The 21,544-nt window shown below is 35.5% G+C and overlaps 4 protein-coding genes across 7 annotated transcripts; 2 read left to right on the top strand and 2 right to left on the bottom strand.

The window, feature by feature from the left end:
- Window positions 1-2,580: 2,580 nt before the first annotated feature.
- Window positions 2,581-6,487, top strand: LOC104762263 (leucine-rich repeat receptor-like protein kinase TDR). The gene is made up of 2 exons (XM_087497970.1): window positions 2,581-5,720; window positions 5,912-6,487. Exons 1-2 carry the CDS (start codon window positions 3,038-3,040, stop codon window positions 6,337-6,339), a joined length of 3,111 nt encoding a protein of 1,036 aa, XP_087354096.1. The 5' UTR covers window positions 2,581-3,037; the 3' UTR covers window positions 6,340-6,487.
- A 1,002-nt stretch (window positions 6,488-7,489) lies between these two features.
- On the bottom strand, window positions 7,490-8,557 carry LOC104762262 (zinc finger protein ZAT1-like). The gene has a single exon (XM_010485515.3). It carries the CDS (start codon window positions 8,472-8,474, stop codon window positions 7,602-7,604), a length of 873 nt encoding a protein of 290 aa, XP_010483817.1. The 5' UTR covers window positions 8,475-8,557; the 3' UTR covers window positions 7,490-7,601.
- A 1,441-nt stretch (window positions 8,558-9,998) lies between these two features.
- On the top strand, window positions 9,999-17,388 carry LOC104762261 (structural maintenance of chromosomes protein 6B). 4 transcript variants are annotated; one of them, XM_019240564.2, is made up of 29 exons: window positions 9,999-10,358; window positions 10,740-10,845; window positions 10,927-11,060; window positions 11,257-11,312; window positions 11,418-11,504; window positions 11,580-11,900; window positions 12,023-12,142; window positions 12,257-12,391; window positions 12,543-12,619; window positions 12,724-12,799; window positions 12,901-12,975; window positions 13,078-13,182; window positions 13,365-13,534; window positions 13,636-13,738; window positions 13,840-13,952; window positions 14,334-14,538; window positions 14,697-14,828; window positions 14,918-15,032; window positions 15,159-15,244; window positions 15,324-15,419; window positions 15,637-15,773; window positions 15,886-15,988; window positions 16,074-16,153; window positions 16,267-16,345; window positions 16,423-16,480; window positions 16,590-16,687; window positions 16,777-16,871; window positions 16,958-17,048; window positions 17,149-17,388. In XM_019240564.2, exons 1-28 carry the CDS (start codon window positions 10,196-10,198, stop codon window positions 17,013-17,015), a joined length of 3,183 nt encoding a protein of 1,060 aa, XP_019096109.2. In that variant the 5' UTR covers window positions 9,999-10,195; the 3' UTR covers window positions 17,016-17,048; window positions 17,149-17,388. The 4 variants fall into 4 exon arrangements, with proteins under 4 accessions (XP_019096109.2, XP_010483816.2, XP_087354094.1 ...); XM_010485514.2 differs by having other exon boundaries at window positions 16,958-17,057; XM_087497968.1 differs by having other exon boundaries at window positions 10,017-10,358; window positions 12,261-12,391; window positions 16,958-17,057.
- Window positions 17,389-17,503: 115 nt separating this feature from the next.
- LOC104763619 (MADS-box protein AGL71-like) lies at window positions 17,504-21,190 on the bottom strand. Its single transcript, XM_087497969.1, has 6 exons — window positions 20,596-21,190; window positions 19,330-19,476; window positions 19,135-19,234; window positions 18,854-18,895; window positions 18,702-18,758; window positions 17,504-17,886 (listed from the first exon to the last, which is right to left on the bottom strand). The coding sequence occupies exons 1-6, from the start codon at window positions 20,775-20,777 to the stop codon at window positions 17,743-17,745; spliced, it is 672 nt and encodes a 223-aa protein (XP_087354095.1). The 5' UTR covers window positions 20,778-21,190; the 3' UTR covers window positions 17,504-17,742.
- Between the last annotated feature and the right edge of the window lie 354 nt (window positions 21,191-21,544).

Genomic DNA, 21,544 nt, shown 5'->3' with positions numbered 1-21,544 from the left:
ATAAGCGATAATTTAGGTGATTAGTTGGGAAATAATGAAATCTTTTTATTGGAACTTTTGAATAATTGTGAGATATTTATGTCACCCAACCTTAATGATGAAAAGTGAACCTATAATGGCAAGCAACCATCATGATACAAAACCATATGCCCCCTTAAGTCAATTTCTACAGCTAATAAACTTTATATACAGAGAGAGCATTGACAAAAGATTATATATATTTTCTTCCCATTTGTGTGTGTTTATTGTTTAAAGATAAAAATATAGAATACCGTAAAAAAAAGACATGGTGACCAGAAAAATAGAGATATATAAAAGAAAAAGGCATAGTTTGGATTTCCTAGCAGTGTTAAATAATTAAATGAGATAAATATTTTTTAGTAGAAGAGGACCATGAGATTGCGATACTTTTAAGAAATACACGGAAACAAAACTAATAGAAATAGTCTATATCAAAGGAAAACATGAAAATACTAGATTGATCATGTCCATAATGATGTATTGATAGAAAACACGTAATATTTGAGGTATGCAAGAGGAGTAGAGACAAACTATTTTTAGTAGGAACAGGACGACCATGTGATTCAGATCATTTAGAAAATACAAAAAAAAAACAAAATGTTAGAATAGTGACTATAAAAATACGTATAGAATTCATGATCGTAATAGTGACTAATTGAGAAAACAATTTTGTGTAGTGACTGATCTATAAATCGAGTTTTTGTTGTTGTAGTTAAAGAAGTCTAAATTAAGTTTCTTTAAACTTCGGTCATGTTCGTTTGGTGAATCAGATGCAATATCTGGATGCAAATGTTTATTATTGTTCGTTTAATAACAATTACGAACTCATCTAGATACAATATCTGGATACATTTTAAAATCTCATCTAAAAAAACTGAATTTCTGGATGAGATTTTTTAGAGAGTTTGGATGAGGTAAAACTTATCCATAATTTGTAAAAGTCAAAAATACCCCTATTTTAATTAAATAATTACAAAATATTTTTTTCTCAATTCTAATATACATACAACTCTAAAATTCCAATTCTTCATCCACCAACCTGCAAAATCTCATTTTTCTCTAAAACCGCAAAATCTCGTTTTCCCCGCCAAAACCGCAAAATTTCGTTTTTCCCGTCAAACCGCAAAATCTTGTTTTCCTATCAAAAACACAAAAACATAAAAACTCATTTTCCCGTCAAAACCGCATAGTTACGTTTCCCGTCAAAACCGCAAAATTACGTTCTCTCGCCAAAAACGCAAAATTATGTTTTTCCGTCAAAACCGCAAAATTACGTTTCCCGCCAAATTTGCGAAATCTCGTTTTTCCGCCAAAACCGCAAAATCTCGTTTTTCCGCCAAAACCTCAAAATCTCGTTTTCCCGCCAAAACTGCAAAAAAAATTCCGCCAAAACCGCAAAATTATGTTTTCCCGCCAAAATCTTGTTTTTCCGCCAAAACCGCAAAAATAGGTTTTCCCGCCAAAATCGCAAAATCTCGTTTTTCTGCCAAAACCACAAAATCTATTTTTCCGCCAAAATCGCAAAATTACGTTTTTTGGCAAAAAAATGCAAAATTTTATTTTCTCGCCAAACTTGCAAAATCTTGTTTTCCCGCCAAAACTGCAAAATTTTGTTTTTCTACCAAAAACACAAAATCTCATTTTTAAATATTTATTTAATATATATGAAAATAAGCAAAAAAAATGTAAGTAAATTTAAACCACTAAAACATATTCAACATAAAATAAAAGGTTTTTTTTGGTATTTTATATATATTGTATCCAGATACAGATATCAAATTACAAAACAAACATAATTGAATCGAGATACAATTTATGGATACATGAACTAATAACATAAACGAACATCATCTAGATGTTGCATCCAAATACTGCGTCTTGATACTATATCTAGATATTTTGTCTAGTTCATCAAATGAACAGGCCTTGGTAGATTTATGGTGGCATGTGGTTATGAATTCGCAAATACTCACCGAATTATCTATCATTTCACTAAAAGTAATAAAGAGATGCACGCGTATATCTCTCTATATATGCGTATGAATGGTGTGCTAAAAGCCTAAACGAATGGTGCGATGAATTGGTTATGTAATCTTGAATCTTTTGGGCGCGAGAATGGTGTTCGAAAGAAGAAAAAAACCATAATTCATATACATATATAAAAATAGGCACCCATATACATACTTGTATTGTAAAAAGAGATAGTATATAATAGTGACTGGGCATGAGAGTTAAATACAGTCCACTTTAGCTTGAGAGTTAGTGGAGAGAGACAGAGGATTTTAGCTTTATTGGATCCTGTGAGTGTTGTGACACATAAAAAATACATTCCACTTTCGCTTACATTATAATGTTTATTGCGTATATATACATTTTTGATTTCCGAACATTCTCAGTTTGCCTGCAAAAGGGTTTTATAAATAAAATTCCAAAGTGGAAAAACAATTCTAGTGAGGAGGGGAAAAAAAAAAGATACAAGCAATCTAAATAATCGGTTTTTAATATGAGTGGGCATTGTGTATTTGGTTTCTAATTTTCAAAGAACTCCACCCAAAATCAAATCAAATTTTATAAATAAAATTCCAAAGTGGGCAAATTAACAAATACATTCATTGGTTTACACGACATAACATAATGAACAATTTTTATTTTTTTTAAAAGAACAAGTGTATATTGAGTAGAACAGTTAAGTAATTTTGAAAAAAGGTAAGAAAAAGTAAAAGAAAGAGTGGAAAATGGATTGAGTTTTTTTTTTTTTTTTTTTTTTGATTTTCTCCTTTCTTTTCTTCCCCCACACAAACCATAATGCCTTAACCAACAAAAGCCAGACCATTAGACGCACTCCATAATCATCACCTTCATCATGACTCTTTCTTCTCTTCACCTCCTCCACCTTCTTCTTCTTCTTCTTCAAACCCTTATATCCACCGTTGTTTATCCTATCACCTTTCTCAACCAACAATCTCACCACATTTAATTCATCACACTGTTTCACTTTTAGTTTCCTCCTAAAGCCATGATGGACAAGAAGAACACTTCTCCTTCTCTTGTTCATCTCTTCTTTCTCCTTCTTCCTTTCTTCGCCTTCAATTCCTTAGCTCTCAAGACCTCACCTCAGCTCTTATCTCTCCTTTCCCTTAAAACATCTCTCTCTGGCCCTCCCTCTGCCTTTCAAGACTGGAAAACTCCTACCGATGGTCAAACCGACGCCGTTCTGTGTTCTTGGTCTGGTGTAGTTTGTGATAATGCAACGGCTCAAGTCGTTTCTCTTGACCTCTCTCACCGGAACCTCACGGGTCGTCTTCCTCCAAAGATTCGTTACTTGTCGAGCTTACTTTACTTGAATCTCAGTGGGAATTCTTTGGAAGGCTCGTTTCCAACTTCTATCTTTGATCTCACCAAGCTCACTACCCTTGACATCAGCCGTAACTCTTTCGACTCGAGTTTTCCTCCCGGAATCTCCAAGCTCAAGTTCTTAAAGGTCCTCAATGCCTTCAGCAACAACTTCGAAGGTCTACTGCCTAGTGATGTGTCTCGTCTTCGTTTCTTGGAAGAGCTAAACTTTGGTGGGAGTTACTTCGAAGGAGAGATTCCTGCAGCTTACGGTGCTTTACAGAGATTAAAGTTTATTTATTTAGCTGGAAATGTTCTTGGAGGTGAACTACCTCCAAGTTTGGGGCTCTTACCGGAGCTCCAACGCATGGAGATCGGTTATAATCACTTCACCGGAAGCATACCCTCGGAGTTTTCCTTACTCTCGAATCTTAAGTACTTTGACGTTTCCAACTGCAGCCTCTCTGGTCCTCTGCCTCAAGAACTTGGAAATCTCACAAAGCTCGAGAACTTGCTTCTGTTCTCAAACGGTATCACCGGTGAGATTCCGGAGAGTTATAGCAACTTGAAAGCACTCAAGTCTTTTGATGTTTCGATTAATCAGCTTTCTGGTAGTATCCCATCAGGCTTCTCAAGCTTAAAGAACCTCACATTGCTAAGCTTAATCAGCAATAACCTCTCAGGTGAAGTCCCTGAAGGAATCGGTGAACTCCCTCATCTAACTACATTGTCCCTATGGAACAATAACTTCACCGGAGTTTTGCCACAGAAGCTTGGATCAAACGGCAAACTTGAGATTATGGATGTCTCTAACAACTCATTCACCGGCACAATCCCTTCTTCTCTCTGCCATGGAAACAAGCTATACAAACTCATCCTCTTCTCCAACATGTTCCAAGGTGAATTACCAAAGAGCTTAGCTCGATGCAACTCTCTATTTCGGTTTCGGATTCAGAACAATCGATTAACCGGTACGATTCCGATCGGATTCGGCTCTCTCCCTAACCTCACATTCGTCGATTTGAGTAACAACAGATTCACCGATCAAATTCCGGCGGATTTCGCCACCGCTCCTGTACTTCAATACTTGAATCTCTCTGCCAATTCCTTCCACAGTAGATTACCTGAAAACATATGGAAAGCTCCGAATCTACAGATCTTCTCAGCTAGTTTCAGCGATTTGATCGGCGAAATCCCAAACTACGTTGGTTGCAGAAGCTTCTACAGGATTGAGCTACAAGGAAACTCACTCAACGGAACGATTCCATGGGACATCGGACATTGCGAGAAGCTTCTCTGTTTGAATCTCAGCCAAAACCATCTCTCCGGTATCATTCCTTGGGAGATTTCAACTCTTCCGTCAATCGCCGACGTGGATCTTTCTCATAACCTCTTAACCGGAACCATCCCTTCCGATTTCGGAAGCTCCAAGACCATCACAACCTTCAACGTTTCGTCTAATCAGCTCATCGGTCCGATTCCAAGCGGTTCGTTCGCTCATCTGAATCCATCCTTCTTCTCCTCAAACGAAGGTCTCTGTGGAGCTATCGTCGGAAAACCTTGCAATTCTGATAGGTTTAACGGCGGAGATTCAGATCTAGACGGTCATCGTAACGATCAGCGACCGAAGAAAACCGCCGGAGCTATTGTTTGGATACTGGCGGCGGCGATTGGTGTTGGATTCTTCGTTCTCGTCGCAGCTACCCGATGTTTCCAGAAGAGCTACGGAAACAGAGTTGACGGTGGTGGAAGAAACGGCGGAGATATAGGACCGTGGAAGCTAACGGCGTTTCAGAGACTAAATTTCACGGCGGATGATGTGGTGGAGTGTCTCTCAAAGACCGATAGCATCCTCGGGATGGGATCAACGGGAACGGTGTACAAAGCAGAGATGCCTAACGGAGAAATAATCGCCGTGAAAAAACTCTGGGGGAAAAACAAAGAAAACGGCAAGATCCGGCGGCGGAAGAGCGGTGTATTGGCGGAGGTCGATGTTTTAGGGAACGTACGGCACCGGAACATCGTTCGTCTCCTTGGATGCTGCTCGAATCGAGATTGTACGATGCTTTTATACGAATACATGCCTAACGGAAGCTTAGATGATCTGCTTCACGGTGGTGATAAGACGATGAACGCGGCGGCGGAATGGACGGCGTTGTATCAGATCGCGATTGGTGTGGCTCAAGGGATCTGTTATCTCCACCATGATTGTGATCCGGTGATCGTACACCGTGACCTGAAACCTAGCAATATTCTACTCGACGGAGATATGGAGGCGCGTGTGGCGGATTTCGGCGTCGCGAAGCTGATTCAAACCGACGAGTCCATGTCCGTCGTAGCCGGATCGTACGGTTACATTGCACCAGGTACCCTTCACTTTTCTGACTAATTCTTTACTTTTCCCTAAATTTTAAATTTAGTACTTTTTTGTCCCATTGTTTTTTATTATTCGAATTTTGTCCGTTTGTTAAAAACATTCTTTTTGTTGGGGGTGACAACATCTGACAATATGACTAAAATTATAGTTTTGTTTGTTTGTTTTGGTTTGGTTTTGCAGAGTATGCTTACACACTACAAGTGGATAAAAAGAGTGATATCTACAGTTACGGTGTGATTTTATTAGAAATAATCACGGGGAAAAGATCGGTGGAACCCGAATTTGGTGAAGGTAACAGTATTGTGGATTGGGTTCGATCAAAGTTGAAGACGAAAGAAGATGTAGAAGAAGTTCTAGACAAAAGCATGGGTAGGTCGTGTAGTCTTATAAGAGAAGAGATGAAGCAAATGTTGAGGATAGCGTTGTTGTGTACGAGTCGGAATCCGACAGACCGACCACCGATGAGAGATGTGTTGTTGATTCTTCAAGAGGCAAAGCCGAAGAGGAAGACAGTAGGAGATAATGTGATCGTTCTTGGTGATGTTAGTGAGGTGAATTTCGAAGATGTTTGTAGTGGTAATGTTAAATCCCAAAAAATTGGAGTGTGATTGTTTATATATATATTTGTATTTGGAGTTTGCAATGTAGTTGTAGATTTTTTTTTTCTTTTTTTTGAAGGGTGTTATAACGTATATATGAGTGTATTTTAGTTTTTGTGTCTTTTTTTTTGGTTATATGAATGGAATGTTTAGAGCATGTGGATTCCTTGCATTGACAATACAGTTGAGGTGCAACAATAATATCATTGCTTTTCTATCTTTAGAGCAAACTAACATTCATTGACTTTGTTAGGAAAGTAGGAAATACATCAGGTATGGTAACGATGTTAAAACTTGGTGATCTTGGATGAGTAGTTTTTTTATAAAAAACATAAATCATAAATGTTTGTCCTTGCGTCTACAACTCTACATTAACGTTTAAATGTTAATATTTAATGCTTAATTATTATACTTCAGAAGGATAACACAAATTTTTTTAGTTTTCCTGAATCAAATACCATTTAATAAATTATCATCATGTTATAACCTTTTTATTCAAATAAAGAAACTACAATTAACGTATTGTGTTTGTTTTTGGAATTAGAATATGTTGACTATGTATTTTTTTGACTATGAACCGACATCACCATATCCATAATCTAATTTTTACTACATGGATAATGCGGTATAACCTAGTCAAATTCTATATAAAAATACTGTAAAAATGAACCATTAACTATTTGACTAAACACACTTCCTCAATGTTGACTGAGAATCAATTAAGAAATATTTCCATTTGGGTTATTATTCATATTTTCATTGAAAGTTGTTCGTAGTTACCTTACTTATTATATGTATTCAATAATTAACACTTTTTATATATATATCTTTGACTCTAGTTGGTCAAAAAAAAAAAAATTTTTAATTAATTTTTAAGGTAGATAAATATTTTACAAAGGATGTTTTTTTTGTTTATGATTAAACACATAATTAATAGTATTTTATCTAGGAGAATTTGCTTGTCATGAGTTTAAATCCGAAGGTAACACAAAGATGCAGTTTGTACAAATTAAGTTTGCGAATCATGGTCATAAATCTTTTATACAAACCTAATTTTTAATGTTTTTTTGCATTTAAAGACTTTTTATAACTATATCTCAAATTAAATTATTATATTCTATGATTTTAAACAATTTTGAAAGCAAAATAGACCAATAAATAAAAAATAGAGAGCATGTTTTATTTAGTTCAAAAAACAAAAAAGAAACAAAAAAAGAACATGTTTTATTATTTGTTTTCCCAAAATGACAAACGCCTCATAGAATCTATGATCACTTGGCGGAAGTCGAGAAGTTAAACGGTTGGAGGAACATATAATGAATCTTTTTGTGACCACCAAGTGCTTGACCAGATTCAAACACTCTATTACAGATTTGACACTCATAATGTCGTCGAACCGCTGGCGCATCTTGGTCGGAGATCTTCAATTTTTTGTTACTGTGACTCGTTCGATGACCTCCCAATGCCTGATACGAACGTAAAATTTTTCCGCATATATCACACCTATATTTACTTTGTTTCTTACCTTTTCTTTCTTTTGTACCGTAATGTGCGTTTTCATCACCATAATTGTCATCATTTTCATCGCTGTCTGCTGTTAGGTATCCCACATCTGAAGTAAGAAACTTAAGTGCATCTCCATCTTTATTATCTTCATCTTCAACAACGTACTCGTCATCACTATCTTCTATATCTTCTTCAGAATCTATTTCAATATCTTTTCCTTTTCTAGTTGATATCAAACTATCAGTCGACTTTGGATTCTGACAACTTTTTGACCACATGTCTTTCATTTGTAAAAGACATAAAGCTGGAGATTCTGTAGAATTTTCCTTATCTAAATCGAGGACGAGCTTTTTCTTGAGAGTAGTTACTTGTTGTTCACCTTCTTTGTTTAGATCTGGTGTCTGACCACCAACAACTTCATTGGTGTGGACGACAGATCTCATCAAAACTGTTTCATGAGTTCTGATGTTTGCTCCAAGGTTGATGCGCGGTCGTAGTGATGAAGTGATCGAGCTAGTTGATGATTCGGGAGAAAGTTTTCGATGAGATTTCATGTGACCACCTAGAGCTTTCCCGTTTGAAAATGATTTCTTGCATACTTGACAGGTTTTTTTTTGGTTGAGAAGTGAATTCATCATTGCGATGAAAAACACACACAAAAAAAGACAAAGAAAAACTAGGGGTGGAGGCAAAGATTTTGATTGTTTTTTATGCGAGAAGCTTTTTGTTTGTATTTGTTACTATGTGATTTTGGAAGTATGAGATACCCATGTATATATATAGGGAGGCAAGAGTGAGGAACATGAGTAAGTACACATAATCTATTCAAAAGGAGTAAACCACTTAACATAAGTGTTTGGTGTAATATGTTCCAACAATTACTTGCAAGCATTTTTGTTTTGTTTTGGTCAACAGTCATTTACGAGCTAATCTTTATTTTCTTATCAAAATAATGAATTTTTATTTGTAAGAAAAAACCCTCCAAACGATATTATTTTGCAAGTGTACCCTCAATTTACATAAATACATATAAAAACCTATAAAGTCGAATATAATGTGTAATATAATCCTTATGTGTATATTATAAGATCTTGTAAAATTGCATATATTACTGCTTTTGCATTCAAATGGTAGATTTAAGTTTCTCATGGCGAGGGATTTAATTTAATGTATTATCATAATATTTTTTTAAAAAATTGAATTGCGACGAAAGATTATAGTGTATTAAATTAGACATTGTAGACTTGATTTGCATTTTTTTGTAAGTTATTTGATAATTTTCAATAAATGATATTTGAAGGTTCTTTTTGCATTAACCTCCAAATTACGGTTATTCCACATAAAACATAAAAGTTCTAGTGGTACTAAAAAAAGGAAACCAAGAATTTTCCTGTAATTATTAACAAAAACTTACTGATGATGTTATTTAGGGACAGTTTTCTGATACATACATGATACAACTAATACAAAATTTATCATCAATTATTCAATTTAACAACTTGATAATTTTTTTTTTTGCTAAACTGTAAATATCATATAAATGAATAATCAGGTTTTACAATATGAATGGAAACCTAAAGATCTTGAATCGTTGGCAAAAAAAGTTAAAAAAACAAGAATACAAAACATCTGGGATAAAATACTGGTGGTTTTTTGACCAAAAAAGAAAAAAAAAAGATACTGGTGGTTTATTGCAGCCATAGCGCCATTAGTTTCCTGAATTTTCTCCTCCGTTGTATCCCGGTAATGGTGTTCTTAACGTCTCGATCGATGAGTTTAAAGATTGCTTGCACGGGTAGTGACACTTGGTTGTGAAGGACGTTGTTCCTTTGCTTCCATAGATGGTACATGACGGCTTGGATAAATTATACTTTAACTTTAGTAAACCTTACTTATTAAAATCATGTACAATTGCACATACATATTAGTGTACAATTATTCAAAAACTTGATATTAAAGCCTATTTAACTACTTATGTTTTGATCATCTCTAATTCTCTATGTATTCTATCTATGTCAAAGTTGTAATCTTAGTTAGCATTGTGTGTATATCATAGATTTTATTTTAATAAGTAAGGTTTGAATAAAGAAAAGCGGACTATTGGGCTGGGGAAGAATGTGGCTAAAGGCCCAATATAACAGGTAGTTTAAAGACCATATATAGTCGTCGTAGGATCTCTAGAAGATCGGACGGTCAAAACGGCCAAAGTTAGCATACACGCGTCGTACAATAGGGTTCTCTCTTTCCCGCTCTAAGCAGTAGTCCCCTCGGCCGTCGTCAATGGAACTTGTTCTTTTCTAATTTATGTATCCAGCCGAGTGAGAGAGAGAAAAAAAACCCTAGATAAAGCGATTAAGCCATGGCGAAATCTGGGGCTCGAACTCGATCCAGTGATTCCTTCATCCAACAGCGTTCTGGGTCTGGTACAATTCTTAGGATCAAAGTTGAGAATTTCATGTGCCATGATAATCTCCAGATTGAGTTTGGCGAGTGGGTCAATTTCATCACCGGCCAAAACGGAAGTAAGTTGTTCTTCTTTTTTTTTTTTGTGATATATATCTATATATATATATATCTCAAATTGATTCAATTTAATCACGGGTACCTAAATTGAGAACTGGGTTTCGCCGGATTTTGATATCTGATTTCTTAAATTTGATTCACTGTGCTAACCAATTCAGGTTTGATTTATTTATTTAGGATTGGTTTATTCATGATTAAGAATCTTAGTTTCGATTGAAAATTTTAGAAAGTTGTTAGCTTCAATGGAATGTGAAACGGCAATTAGAGTGTGTTTTTGCTGTTAGATAGTCTGTGTTAGGGTTTAATCGCTCTGTGATGGATCTTTTGTGAATTATTGATAAAATAGCTACTTTCTTGTTTTTGGTTTTAAAATTTGTCAGGTGGTAAGAGTGCGATATTGACTGCTCTATGTGTTGCATTTGGATGTCGAGCGAAAGGGACACAACGCGCTGCCACTTTGAAGGATTTCATTAAAACTGGATGCAGGTTCGTACAGATCTTTCTCAGGTTCTTTAGATTGTTTCTTTCTTGTCATGACTAACTGAAACTTTTGGGATTGCTTTGCAGTTATGCCGTTGTCCATGTAGAAATGAAAAACCAAGGAGAGGATGCTTTTAAGCCTGAAACTTATGGTGGTGTTATAATTATCGAACGCAGGATAACCGAGGCTACCACTTCTACCGTTCTCAAAGATTTTCTTGGTTAGTTCTCTGTACTCTACTCTCTTTATAAAATTATGGTTTGACTTACAATTTGTTTCATAGCACATTGTGCTTGTTGTGATGACTGTCTCCGTTCTTATTCTCTTCTTCACCAACTCTTTCTGTGTGTTATGTGAATTTATTGGTTTAAAAAGGTTTTCCTGTTTACTTATTTTTGGCGACCTGTAATTTGCAGGAAGGAAAGTAAGTAACCGAAGGGATGAGCTACGAGAACTTGTTGAACATTTTAATGTGAGTTTTAGTCATATATTCAATTTTAAAGAAACGTTTAAAGTGATATCTGAAATAACTGGCGTATTCGTTGCTGTGTTCTTCTTATGTTGAAATAATTGGTAGATTGATGTTGAAAACCCGTGCGTGGTAATGAGTCAAGACAAGAGCAGGGAGTTCTTGCATTCTGGGAATGACAAAGATAAATTCAAGGTATGTCATGTGAATTGGTATATATTAAAGTCAACCGTGTGGTGTTATTTTGGCTGAACAAACTTCTCTCTTTAGTTCTTTTTTAAGGCAACCCTTCTTCAGCAAGTCAATGATCTTCTCCAAAGTATCTACGAACACTTGAATACTGCAACTGCCATAGTTGATGAATTGGAGAACACAATTAAACCTATAGAAAAGGAGATCAGTGAGTTGCGTGGAAAGATAAAGAATATGGAACAAGTTGAAGAAATAGCTCAAAAGTTGCAGCAGTTGAAGAAGAAACTGGCTTGGTCATGGGTATATGATGTGGATAGGCAGCTCCAGGAGCAGATCGAGAAGATTGCGAAGCTTAAAGAACGTATACCGACTTGCCAAGCTAAAATAGATTGGGAACTGGTAAGCAATATATACTTTCCATCGTCTGAAATTTGGATGGCTATAAAATATTATTTTAGAGTGAAAATTGCTTATCATGTTTTTAACTCCGAATGTTTGGTCATAATGGACCATTTTTGTAGGGTAAAGTGGAATCGTTAAGGGATCGCTTGACAAAGAAGAAAGCTCAAGTTGCATGTCTGATGGATGAATCAACTGCAATGAAGAGGGAGATAGAGAGTTTTCACCAATCAGCCAAGACGGTTTGTAAACTTTGTTTTAAGAGGGACCTAGTATATTTTTTTTTTTGTTCAATGTTCGTAAAAAAAAGAGGCAAATGATATATTGTAATATATCTTTTTTTTTTTTTACTTTAGGCAGTACGGGAAAAGATAACTCTACAAGAAGAATTCCAACATAAATGCAATTATGTTCAAAAGATTAAGGATCGTGTTAGGAGGCTTGAACGGCAGGTTGGAGATATCAATGAACAGACGATGAGAAGCACACAGGTCCTAAATACTGGTCACTTAAATTATCTATAAAAAAAACTATGTCAGTTTTCTATTGTACTCAATGTCTTGGCATAATGGGCAAGATATTATGACGTGTTTATGTACAGATATATCTGTGCATGTTTCTCACAGGTTGATAGTGATGCAGGCTGAGCAATCTGAAATCGAGGAGAAACTAAAATATTTGGAGCAGGAGGTTGAGAAAGTTGAAACATTGCTTTCCAGGTTATGATCTCAAATTTTCTGTTTCCTTTTTTTGTCTGCTTAGCCTTCGTGTCTGTAGACTTCTCTCTAGTCTTCAAACATTTTTTAAATTTTTGATCCTTCAGATTGAAAGATGAAGAGAACTGCTTTTTGGAAAAAGCGTTAGATGGGAGGAAAGAGATGGAACTCATTGAGGATATGGTACAACTCTACTTTTCTTAGAATTTTATCAGTTTCATATGCTGGTTGTCTAGAATTATAATTAACACCTTGTTCATTTCTTTGGCCTTTTTGACTTCTAGATTAAAAACCATCAAAAGAGGCAAAGAAATGTTATCTCTAACATTAATGATATGAAGAAACATCAAACACACAAGGTGCATCCTAAATTTCATCACAATATTTATTGTTTCAATTGGATATAATTAAGCCTTTTTAGTAATATCTAATAGGCATACAAATACATGCATGCTCACTAGGTTACTGCATTTGGAGGGGACAAAGTCATTAACCTTCTGCTAGCTATTGAGAGACATCATCGAAGATTCAGAAAACCACCAATTGGTCCTATTGGCTCCCATGTGGTGAGTTTCTGCTTGTTTCATTTGGAAATCTGTGCTTCAAACAAATTAGTTCACATGTTGCCTCATATTGAATGCATGGTTCAAGAAGAAACTGACATGTTCAACTGTTGTTGTAATAATATTTTAATGTGAATATTTTGTGGGTTATAAAATCTCTTCTGATGGTGGATCATGTTCTGCAGAGTTTGGTCGATGGCAATAAATGGGCATCTACAGTTGAACAATCTCTTGGGAACCTATTAAACGCCTTCATTGTGACTGATCATAAAGATTCGCTCACTCTAAGAGGCTGTGCGAATGAAGCCAATTATAGAAACCTTAGGATTATCATCTATGACTTCTCGAGACCAAGGTTCTAAGTCTAATTAAGTTTTAATATTTTTGTTTAACCTTCTACACTGATGAAGGGGCAGCTTTGTGACTCAGATATTTGCTATCTTTATATTTATGCAGGCTAAATATACCAAGGCACATGATTCCTCAGACCGAACACCCAACTATTCTCTCTGTCATACACTCTGATAACCCAACCGTCATTAATGTTTTGGTGGATGTGGTTCGTACTTTCAAATTTCCCCTCAACTTACTAAATTTCTTTATTCTTACACCCTGATATGACGGTATTCACATCTTAGTACTATTTCCTGGATATTTCAGAGTGGGGTTGAGAGGCAAGTGCTTGCAGAGAATTATGAGGTGGGAAAGGCAGTTGCCTTTGGGAAAAGGCTCTCCAATCTGAAGGATGTATACACTTTAGACGGATACCGAATGTAAGTAACTTGTTAGATGCTATATCTTGCAAACAAAAACAATTTTTTTGCTTGGCCGGAGATCATCCATTCCTCTTGAAATAGATTTTTGAGCTCTGACATACACCCCTCTTTCTGTGTCCTGGCTGTGGGTTTCTCCATCATCAGTTTTCCATTATAAGAAAAACTTGAGAAGTGATCCAAAAGAAGCTTTTTGTTTGACATTTTTTCATTTTCAAAACCCCTTAAATCTTGAAGGGACCAGAACATGAGATATCTGACAGCCTTTTATCTACCATTTCTCAGTCGTGTAAAATAAGTTAGCACTTTCTAGCGAAAAGGGATTGACTTGAGTTCATCTAGGGGATATCATAAACTAATTTCTAGCTACTCTTGCCTCAGGTTTTTTCGTGGGCCAGTCCAGACTACTCTTCCTCCTCCTCAATCTCGTAGACCTTCGCGACTCTGTGCTTCTTTTGATGAACAAATCAAGGATCTTGAAATAGAGGCCTCACTAGAACAAAACGAGATTAATCAATGCATGAGACGTAAGAGGGAGGCAGAGGAGAATCTCGTGGAGCTTGAGATGAAAATGCGCACACTGAAGGTAATGTCTCATTGATTAATCCAGTAGACATGTCAAAACTAGAGTTTCCAGTCTTTATATATCTTAAGTGAAATAATTAACTCGATTTTAATAAGCTTTAGTTCGCCTGTAATCATAGTCGCTTTCCATATGGTTTTTGTTTTGTTTTGTTTATACAGAAGCACCGCAGCCAAGCAGAGAACGTGTTGACGACAAAGGAACTCGAGATGCAAGATTTGAAGAATACAGTCGCTGCTGAGACTGAAGCATCACCTTCTTCAAGTGTTAACGAGCTTCAACTTGAAATCATGGTAAGTTTGTAGGTGAAACTATTTAATTGTCATTGTTTTTGCCTTGGCATCATTCCTGAATTTGTTTTGCACTTCTTTTAATCTATCAGAAAGGTCGAGAAGAGATAGAGGAGAAAGAAGCTTTGCTTGAGAAGCTTCAAAACTGTTTGGAAGAAGCTGAGTTAAAGGCTAATAAACTTACAGCTTCATTTGAAAACTTACGTGGTATGTCTGTGATAACCACTGTTTCTGAAACACCTGTATATTTTTCTTGGTTTGTGATCGTACATGAATACATAATCTTGATTGAGTGGCCGACTCTATTCTTACATTTTGTCGGAATGTGTGTAGAATCAGCCAAGGGTGAAATTGATGCCTTTGAGGAAGCAGAGAATGAGCTAAAGAAGATTGAGAAAGACCTTCAGTCTGCTGAAGAGGTACCCCTTCTTGCCTCTACGTAAAGATTTTGATTTTTTTTACTTTTGCATGCATAATGTAAGCGTGGTTCTGTTTCAGGAGAAAATTCATTACGAGAACATAATGAAAAACAAGGTCCTACCTGATATTAAGGATGCTGAGGCCAATTACGAGGAGCTTAAAAATAAACGGAAGGTACAGATAAAAAGCAATTATATAGGAATTTTTTAAAATGACAAAAGCAACTTCATTTCTATTAATCTCTTTTAAATCCTGGGTTGAAACCCGGGATGGCATTTTGTCTGGTCTCTTGAACTTAGCTACCAGACTAATGTGTATTGGCTGTAGATATATATATGTTTTTAATCTTCTTGTAAGTTATTGCTCAGGTTTCATTTCTTTAAAATTTCAGGAAAGTGACCTGAAGGCATCTGAAATTTGTCCTGAGAGTGAGATCGAAGCTTTGGGTCCCTGGGATGGGAGTACTCCTGAGCAGCTCAGTGCTCAGATTAATAGAATGAATCAGAGACTTCATCGTGAGAATCAGCAGTGCGTCTTTTAGTATTGCCTTTTCAGCTCTTCTTTCACTCAGAACCGACCATTCTTTCACTCAGAACCGACCAGTGACAGTAATTTACATGCTTCAATTTTTTGGGTGCAGGTTTTCTGAATCAATTGATGACCTCAGGATGATGTATGAGAGCCTAGAGCGAAAGATTGCAAAGAAGCGCAAATCCTATCAAGACCATCGAGAAAAACTCATGGTTGAGTTTGCAGATATGTATTATGTTAAAGGTGTATGTGTTGTTATAGCTGCATCATTTAATGTATTCGTTACTGTTTGATCAGGCCTGCAAAAATGCTCTAGATTCGCGGTGGGGCAAGTTTCAAAGAAATGCATCTCTTCTTCGGCGCCAGTTAACATGGCAGTAAGAGTTGCTTACCCATTGCCAACTACATAGATAAATCTGTAGTTGGTTGTCTCATGAGATTAGTTATGATTTCCATATGGAGCTTTCTTTGATGTTATTGTTGAAAGCAGATTCAACGCTCACTTGGGAAAGAAAGGTATCAGTGGACAAATCAAAGTCAGTTATGAGGATAAAACTTTATCCATAGAGGTAATGGACACTACCATGCTATGGTTTTTGCAATTTAAGTGCCCATATCAGTATGTGATGGCTTTTTTTCTCGACAGGTTAAGATGCCTCAAGACGCAACAAGCAACGCCGTTCGAGATACCAAAGGTCTTTCAGGTGCTGCATCCTTCCTCGCTCTAAAATATCCAACATATAACTCATTGCCATCTAATAAATTTCCTATGTCAGCCATTGGTAACGTCTAACGCTCTTCTCATTATCTTAGGCGGAGAACGTTCTTTCTCGACTTTATGTTTTGCGCTTGCGCTTCACGAGATGACGGAAGCCCCATTTCGAGCAATGGATGAGTTTGATGTGTTTATGGTATTATGTCCTTCTAAGAATCCTCTCTTTAGAAGCATAACATTGGGATGAGACAACATTTTTTACTTTCCGATTTTTTAAAAATATAGGATGCAGTCAGCCGAAAAATCAGCTTGGACGCACTGGTGGATTTTGCAATTGGACAAGGATCGCAATGGATGTTCATCACCCCTCATGATATCAGGTAGCAGATCAATTTCAATACTATGGAACTCTCTGTTTGTGAAGTGAATACTTGGATGAAACTCTTTCTTTCTCTCTCTGTTACAGCATGGTGAAGGCGCACGAGAGGATAAAGAAGCAGCAAATGGCTGCTCCACGTTCTTGAAAACAAAATAACCACTCCTTGTATAGCTTAAATGTATACACAGTATGCTTGCATCACTCACTTAAGCATATGATATTTTGTGTGCATTTTTTTGCCAGTTCTCACTTGTGTGTTTCTTTCTCTGCCTCGTCAGGGAATCCTGGGCTTTGAATCAATACTAACTACAACACTTATTTCTTCACTTCACATTTGTTTTCTGGACGATAACGAGCTGACGGGAAGTTTGAGAAGAGCTTTGTGTATTGATTGTTTTTGCAGGTGCCGAGTGAGACCCTTTACTTTTTCGTTTTTATGACAATTATTTATTGTCAAACTTTTGTAATATAATCTAATTTTCATCGGGTTATATTTATCATCATTTTTCTGATCGACAGAATTTTGATCAATTGAATAAAGCATAAGCATAGAGAGCGTTGGTACTGCTGAGAAAAATATTTTCCTAGTGAAAATACATAAGTTAATAAAAAGTAAAGTGAATGTTTGACGAGTTTTGTTTGCCATTTGGGTTCAGTTTTTATCTAGAAACATCAAATATCTTAAAAGTAAAAACACTCTATTTTACAATATAAAACCATGTTGTTTACATCACAAACTAGAAAAATAATAATGATCAGCTCTACATTTAGTAGAGAATTCTTAAACAGTAATTTATTCTTGGTTTATTCTACATATAAACAGTAATATACTTGGATAGTATGAAGAGTCGGATGGTTAAAAAACGAAGAAATCATAACATTCGGCTTTGCGGCAATCCGATGAACAAATCAGTTTCGACATCCGATGTGTTCATGTTTACACAAACACAAGAAGCTGCTGCACTATTCTCACTCACTAGGCTCCTTGACTGCATCCACAAGGGTTTTTCTTCAAACTGAAATCATAAAACATGTTACTTCCTATATTAATTCATGGAAGATAAAAGTAGCTCTTCAGAGATGTAGAAACTGGATTTTCACAATGAATTTGTTTATGGGGGATAACAAATTCGGTAAAGTAAACCCTCTAGAAAATTAATCTAAGCTTTGATTGTTAGAAGAAAAGGAATTGATCTTTTAAGAACTAGGGTTTCTATCGCTAAGAACAAGAAGAGAACTCAATAATTGTATTCAATGATGGATGCTTTACAATGGAGAAGTCTTTTCCCCTTTATACATAGTTATAAATTGCACAATATATTAACTTTCCTTATCAGACGAACTGAAATAAGGAAAGTTACTCTATCTCTTAGTTCGGCCGCCGGGCGAAGTGGAAGTCAGTTCTTCACCCTCGAGGCTGGGCTTTTTCTATCCAAAGTGTGCTTAAATGACCTAACTGAATACTTAACCGGATTCCCAATTAAATAACCAAATTGTCTTTCTTGTTTAGTTCGGTATGTCGGGGGTGCTAAATCCCGCATCAACAAGAGATAAAACAAAAGGGACGAATATGCCAATTGATGGTTTTTGTTAGTGAAATTAACATTCACTATACATATAATATATATATATATATATATATATATATCAATAATTGTAGTAATTAGATATAGAAGCAAATGTTCAAGCTATATATGCAGCCTTAACATTTGTAATATGTGGTAAGTTTTTTTTTGTCAACACATGTAAAGTCCATGTTTAAAAGTGTATATGCATTAATGAATAATATGTATTTGTCCTAATTCGATTGTATTACAACGTAGTTGTGTACCATTTCGTGCAGGTGCAGCCTAGGTCTCTCGTTCAAGAGCTCTCTCTCTCCTTCAATCTAATGAAGAAAAAGTCGCAAGGAGAATTAAAAATATATCCATACAAAAAGCAATTAAACTAGCTAGTTAGTATCATATATTCATATTAGTATACCTCTTCTTTTAGTTTCTCTACCTCATCTTCATTTATCTTGGCCTGCCAAAATCGTAAATCTGGAATGAATTACAGGCACACAAAGAAACATTGCGATGCGCTAGTTCCATATATAGCTGATCATTTAGATTGAAACGTGAAAAGTCTCACATAACATACAAAATAAGACATATTATTGTTAAACACATTATGACGGCATACTTGTAATTGTTATATATTTCTTAATTACTTATTTAGTTATCTATTACAAGTACTTTTGTTAATTCTCGATGGGATTTTACCTTTCTTGACCTGACAACAGTAAGGCTTTTCTCAAGCTGGATAGTTATCTCTTTGAGCTCATCCACCGAACACGAATCCAAATCTTGCCCCATCAGCTTCCTAAGATATTATCTCGTTCAAGAGTGTATATTTAATCATATTGCATATAAAAAAAACGTATGTATGCAGTAGATATAAAATGATTTGATAGTAACCGGCATTGAAGTTGAAGAAGGCCAATCCTTTTCACCATTACTGTGATTTCGTTCTTGAGATCCTGCACATATTGCTCTCTTTGGAATATCTCTGCCGAAAAATACTCCCTTTTGTATATTCCATATCGTTCCATCATCTTCTGCATGCTAAATTCATTTTTATTTTATTAGGATATATATATTAGTTTCCAAATGTGTTAACATGATCCACAAGAATATTCACGGATATGCAAATTTATATATTTTAGACATATAAAAAAAACACGTTGTAGTCACGGCCATCTATCTCTCAGGAAGGTACTGCTAAACATATGCCAATGTGTATTTCTTTTAATTTCTGTGACTTGGTTTCTTATATATATATAGCAACCAATGACACTTAAATACATGTACGACCTACCGGCTAGGACGGTGCGTCACAAACTCAAAAGAAAAGAAGTATTACATTATGTACAAGATAACCACCCGAAATTTTTCTTTAGATGGTCATATCCAGTAATTAGTAACCTCTCGAGTTTATTAAAGAAACGAACATTTTTACAACAAAACTTTCGGTTGGTCATCTTAACTAACGCAAATGTATTAGTCACTGTGGCATCACATGACAATATGAGATTTTGGACTAATTTGGATTTATTAGTAGAAGAAACTTACTTACCTATATTAAAGATCAACTCATATAATGTATAAGAATCGTGTAAAGTATATCTAGGGATATTGCTTGAGACCCTGTGAAAAAAGCATCACGATCTGGTCTCATACATATATTTGCTTCCTATATATTCTTAAAACGGTTCAATTGTACTCTTAAAAGTATGGCATGAACACTGATGAGATTTTTAATTATTATAAACGTGTCAAGTGGTTTCAGCATGAGTTCCAAGGCATACTAGGTTCAAAGTTCAAAAACGCTTTTTCTGGAAAACCCTAAATCATTTGCTCGTGCTTGAAGAAGAACTCAATTATAAGGTAACATAAATATTTGTAAAATTAATTTTGATTATGCTTTTAATCCATTAAATAACACTTGGTGGTACTAGAGAAAAACTCTACATAACCAAAAACAAAAACAAAACCTTGAAAAAGGCATATTTTGGGAAAAAAATAATTTCGACCGATATATATCTCTAGTAGGATATTACTACTGACTAGAGAATACTAAAACCTTTTTTTTTTTTTTGGACAAACAGAAGATATACTAAAAACATTACTAAAGTACTAATTAACTGGATTAAAATTCTCAAAAATTATAGATAAATTGCTTACTTGGAGCTAGCGAAATCATATAATTTTCCTTTCTGAGAAAAGACAATGGCGGCGACTTGAGCATCGCATAGAACTGAAAGCTCGTGAGCTTTCTTCAAAAGACCTTTCCTACGCTTGGAGAAGGTGACTTGTCTGCTCGTGATATTCTCGATTCTTTTGATCTCGATCTTCTTTCTCACCATCCTCCTAGCAAGATTAGCAAATCCGTATATGGAACCCTAAAACCGATCAGTTTTTTAAGTTAGTGTGTAAATAAATCAGTTTTCTTTGAGAAAGGAAACACTTAATTTGGATCCAAATCCAAACCACAGAAATGGTTTCTTGATAACAGGAGGAAGATCCAAAGAGTAAGACTATATCAGTGCTCTAACACAAAAGTTGAAAAATCAAGAAACCCCAAGAAAACCCTTTTTCGAATTAAATCTTTCAAGATTCGATTTAAAGGCCTAAAAAAGAAAAGAACAAAACAAGCCGACCAAGAAGATCTGTGATATTAAGAAGAAGGAATGCTTTTAACAAGAAAAAGGAGATGCAAATGATCACAGATCATATCCCTCGAAAGTTTTTTTTTTTTTTTTTTTGGTCTACCTCTCCTAATGGAGGAGGCGCAAACCCTAAGTCGTTTAATTAATTAGTCTTTGCTTTTGCTCTCTGACTAATTAATTACTATCGTCAGAGAAATTAAAAAAAAAAAACCTATTGTTATTTTGCAGATGCTACTTCGATTCTTCCACGTTGTGTGAGGTCAATACCATAAACAAAATAAGTAACTTTTAAGCTTCTGATTAAGAAATCATACTATTTAAAGAGAATGGCTACCAATATAATGAATGGTCCATAGACTAAATATTTTCATCGATGGTTTCTCTTAACATAATTCTCTAAAAGATCATCATTCATGTGTCAATGACGCTACTCATCGATCTTAAACAACATCTTGGGTTTAAGT

Source organism: Camelina sativa, chromosome 18 (assembly GCF_030686135.1).
Source record: "Camelina sativa cultivar CO46 ecotype springtype chromosome 18, ASM3068613v1".
Lineage (NCBI taxonomy): Eukaryota > Viridiplantae > Streptophyta > Magnoliopsida > Brassicales > Brassicaceae > Camelina > Camelina sativa.
This window is presented reverse-complemented; position numbering and strand designations above follow the sequence as displayed.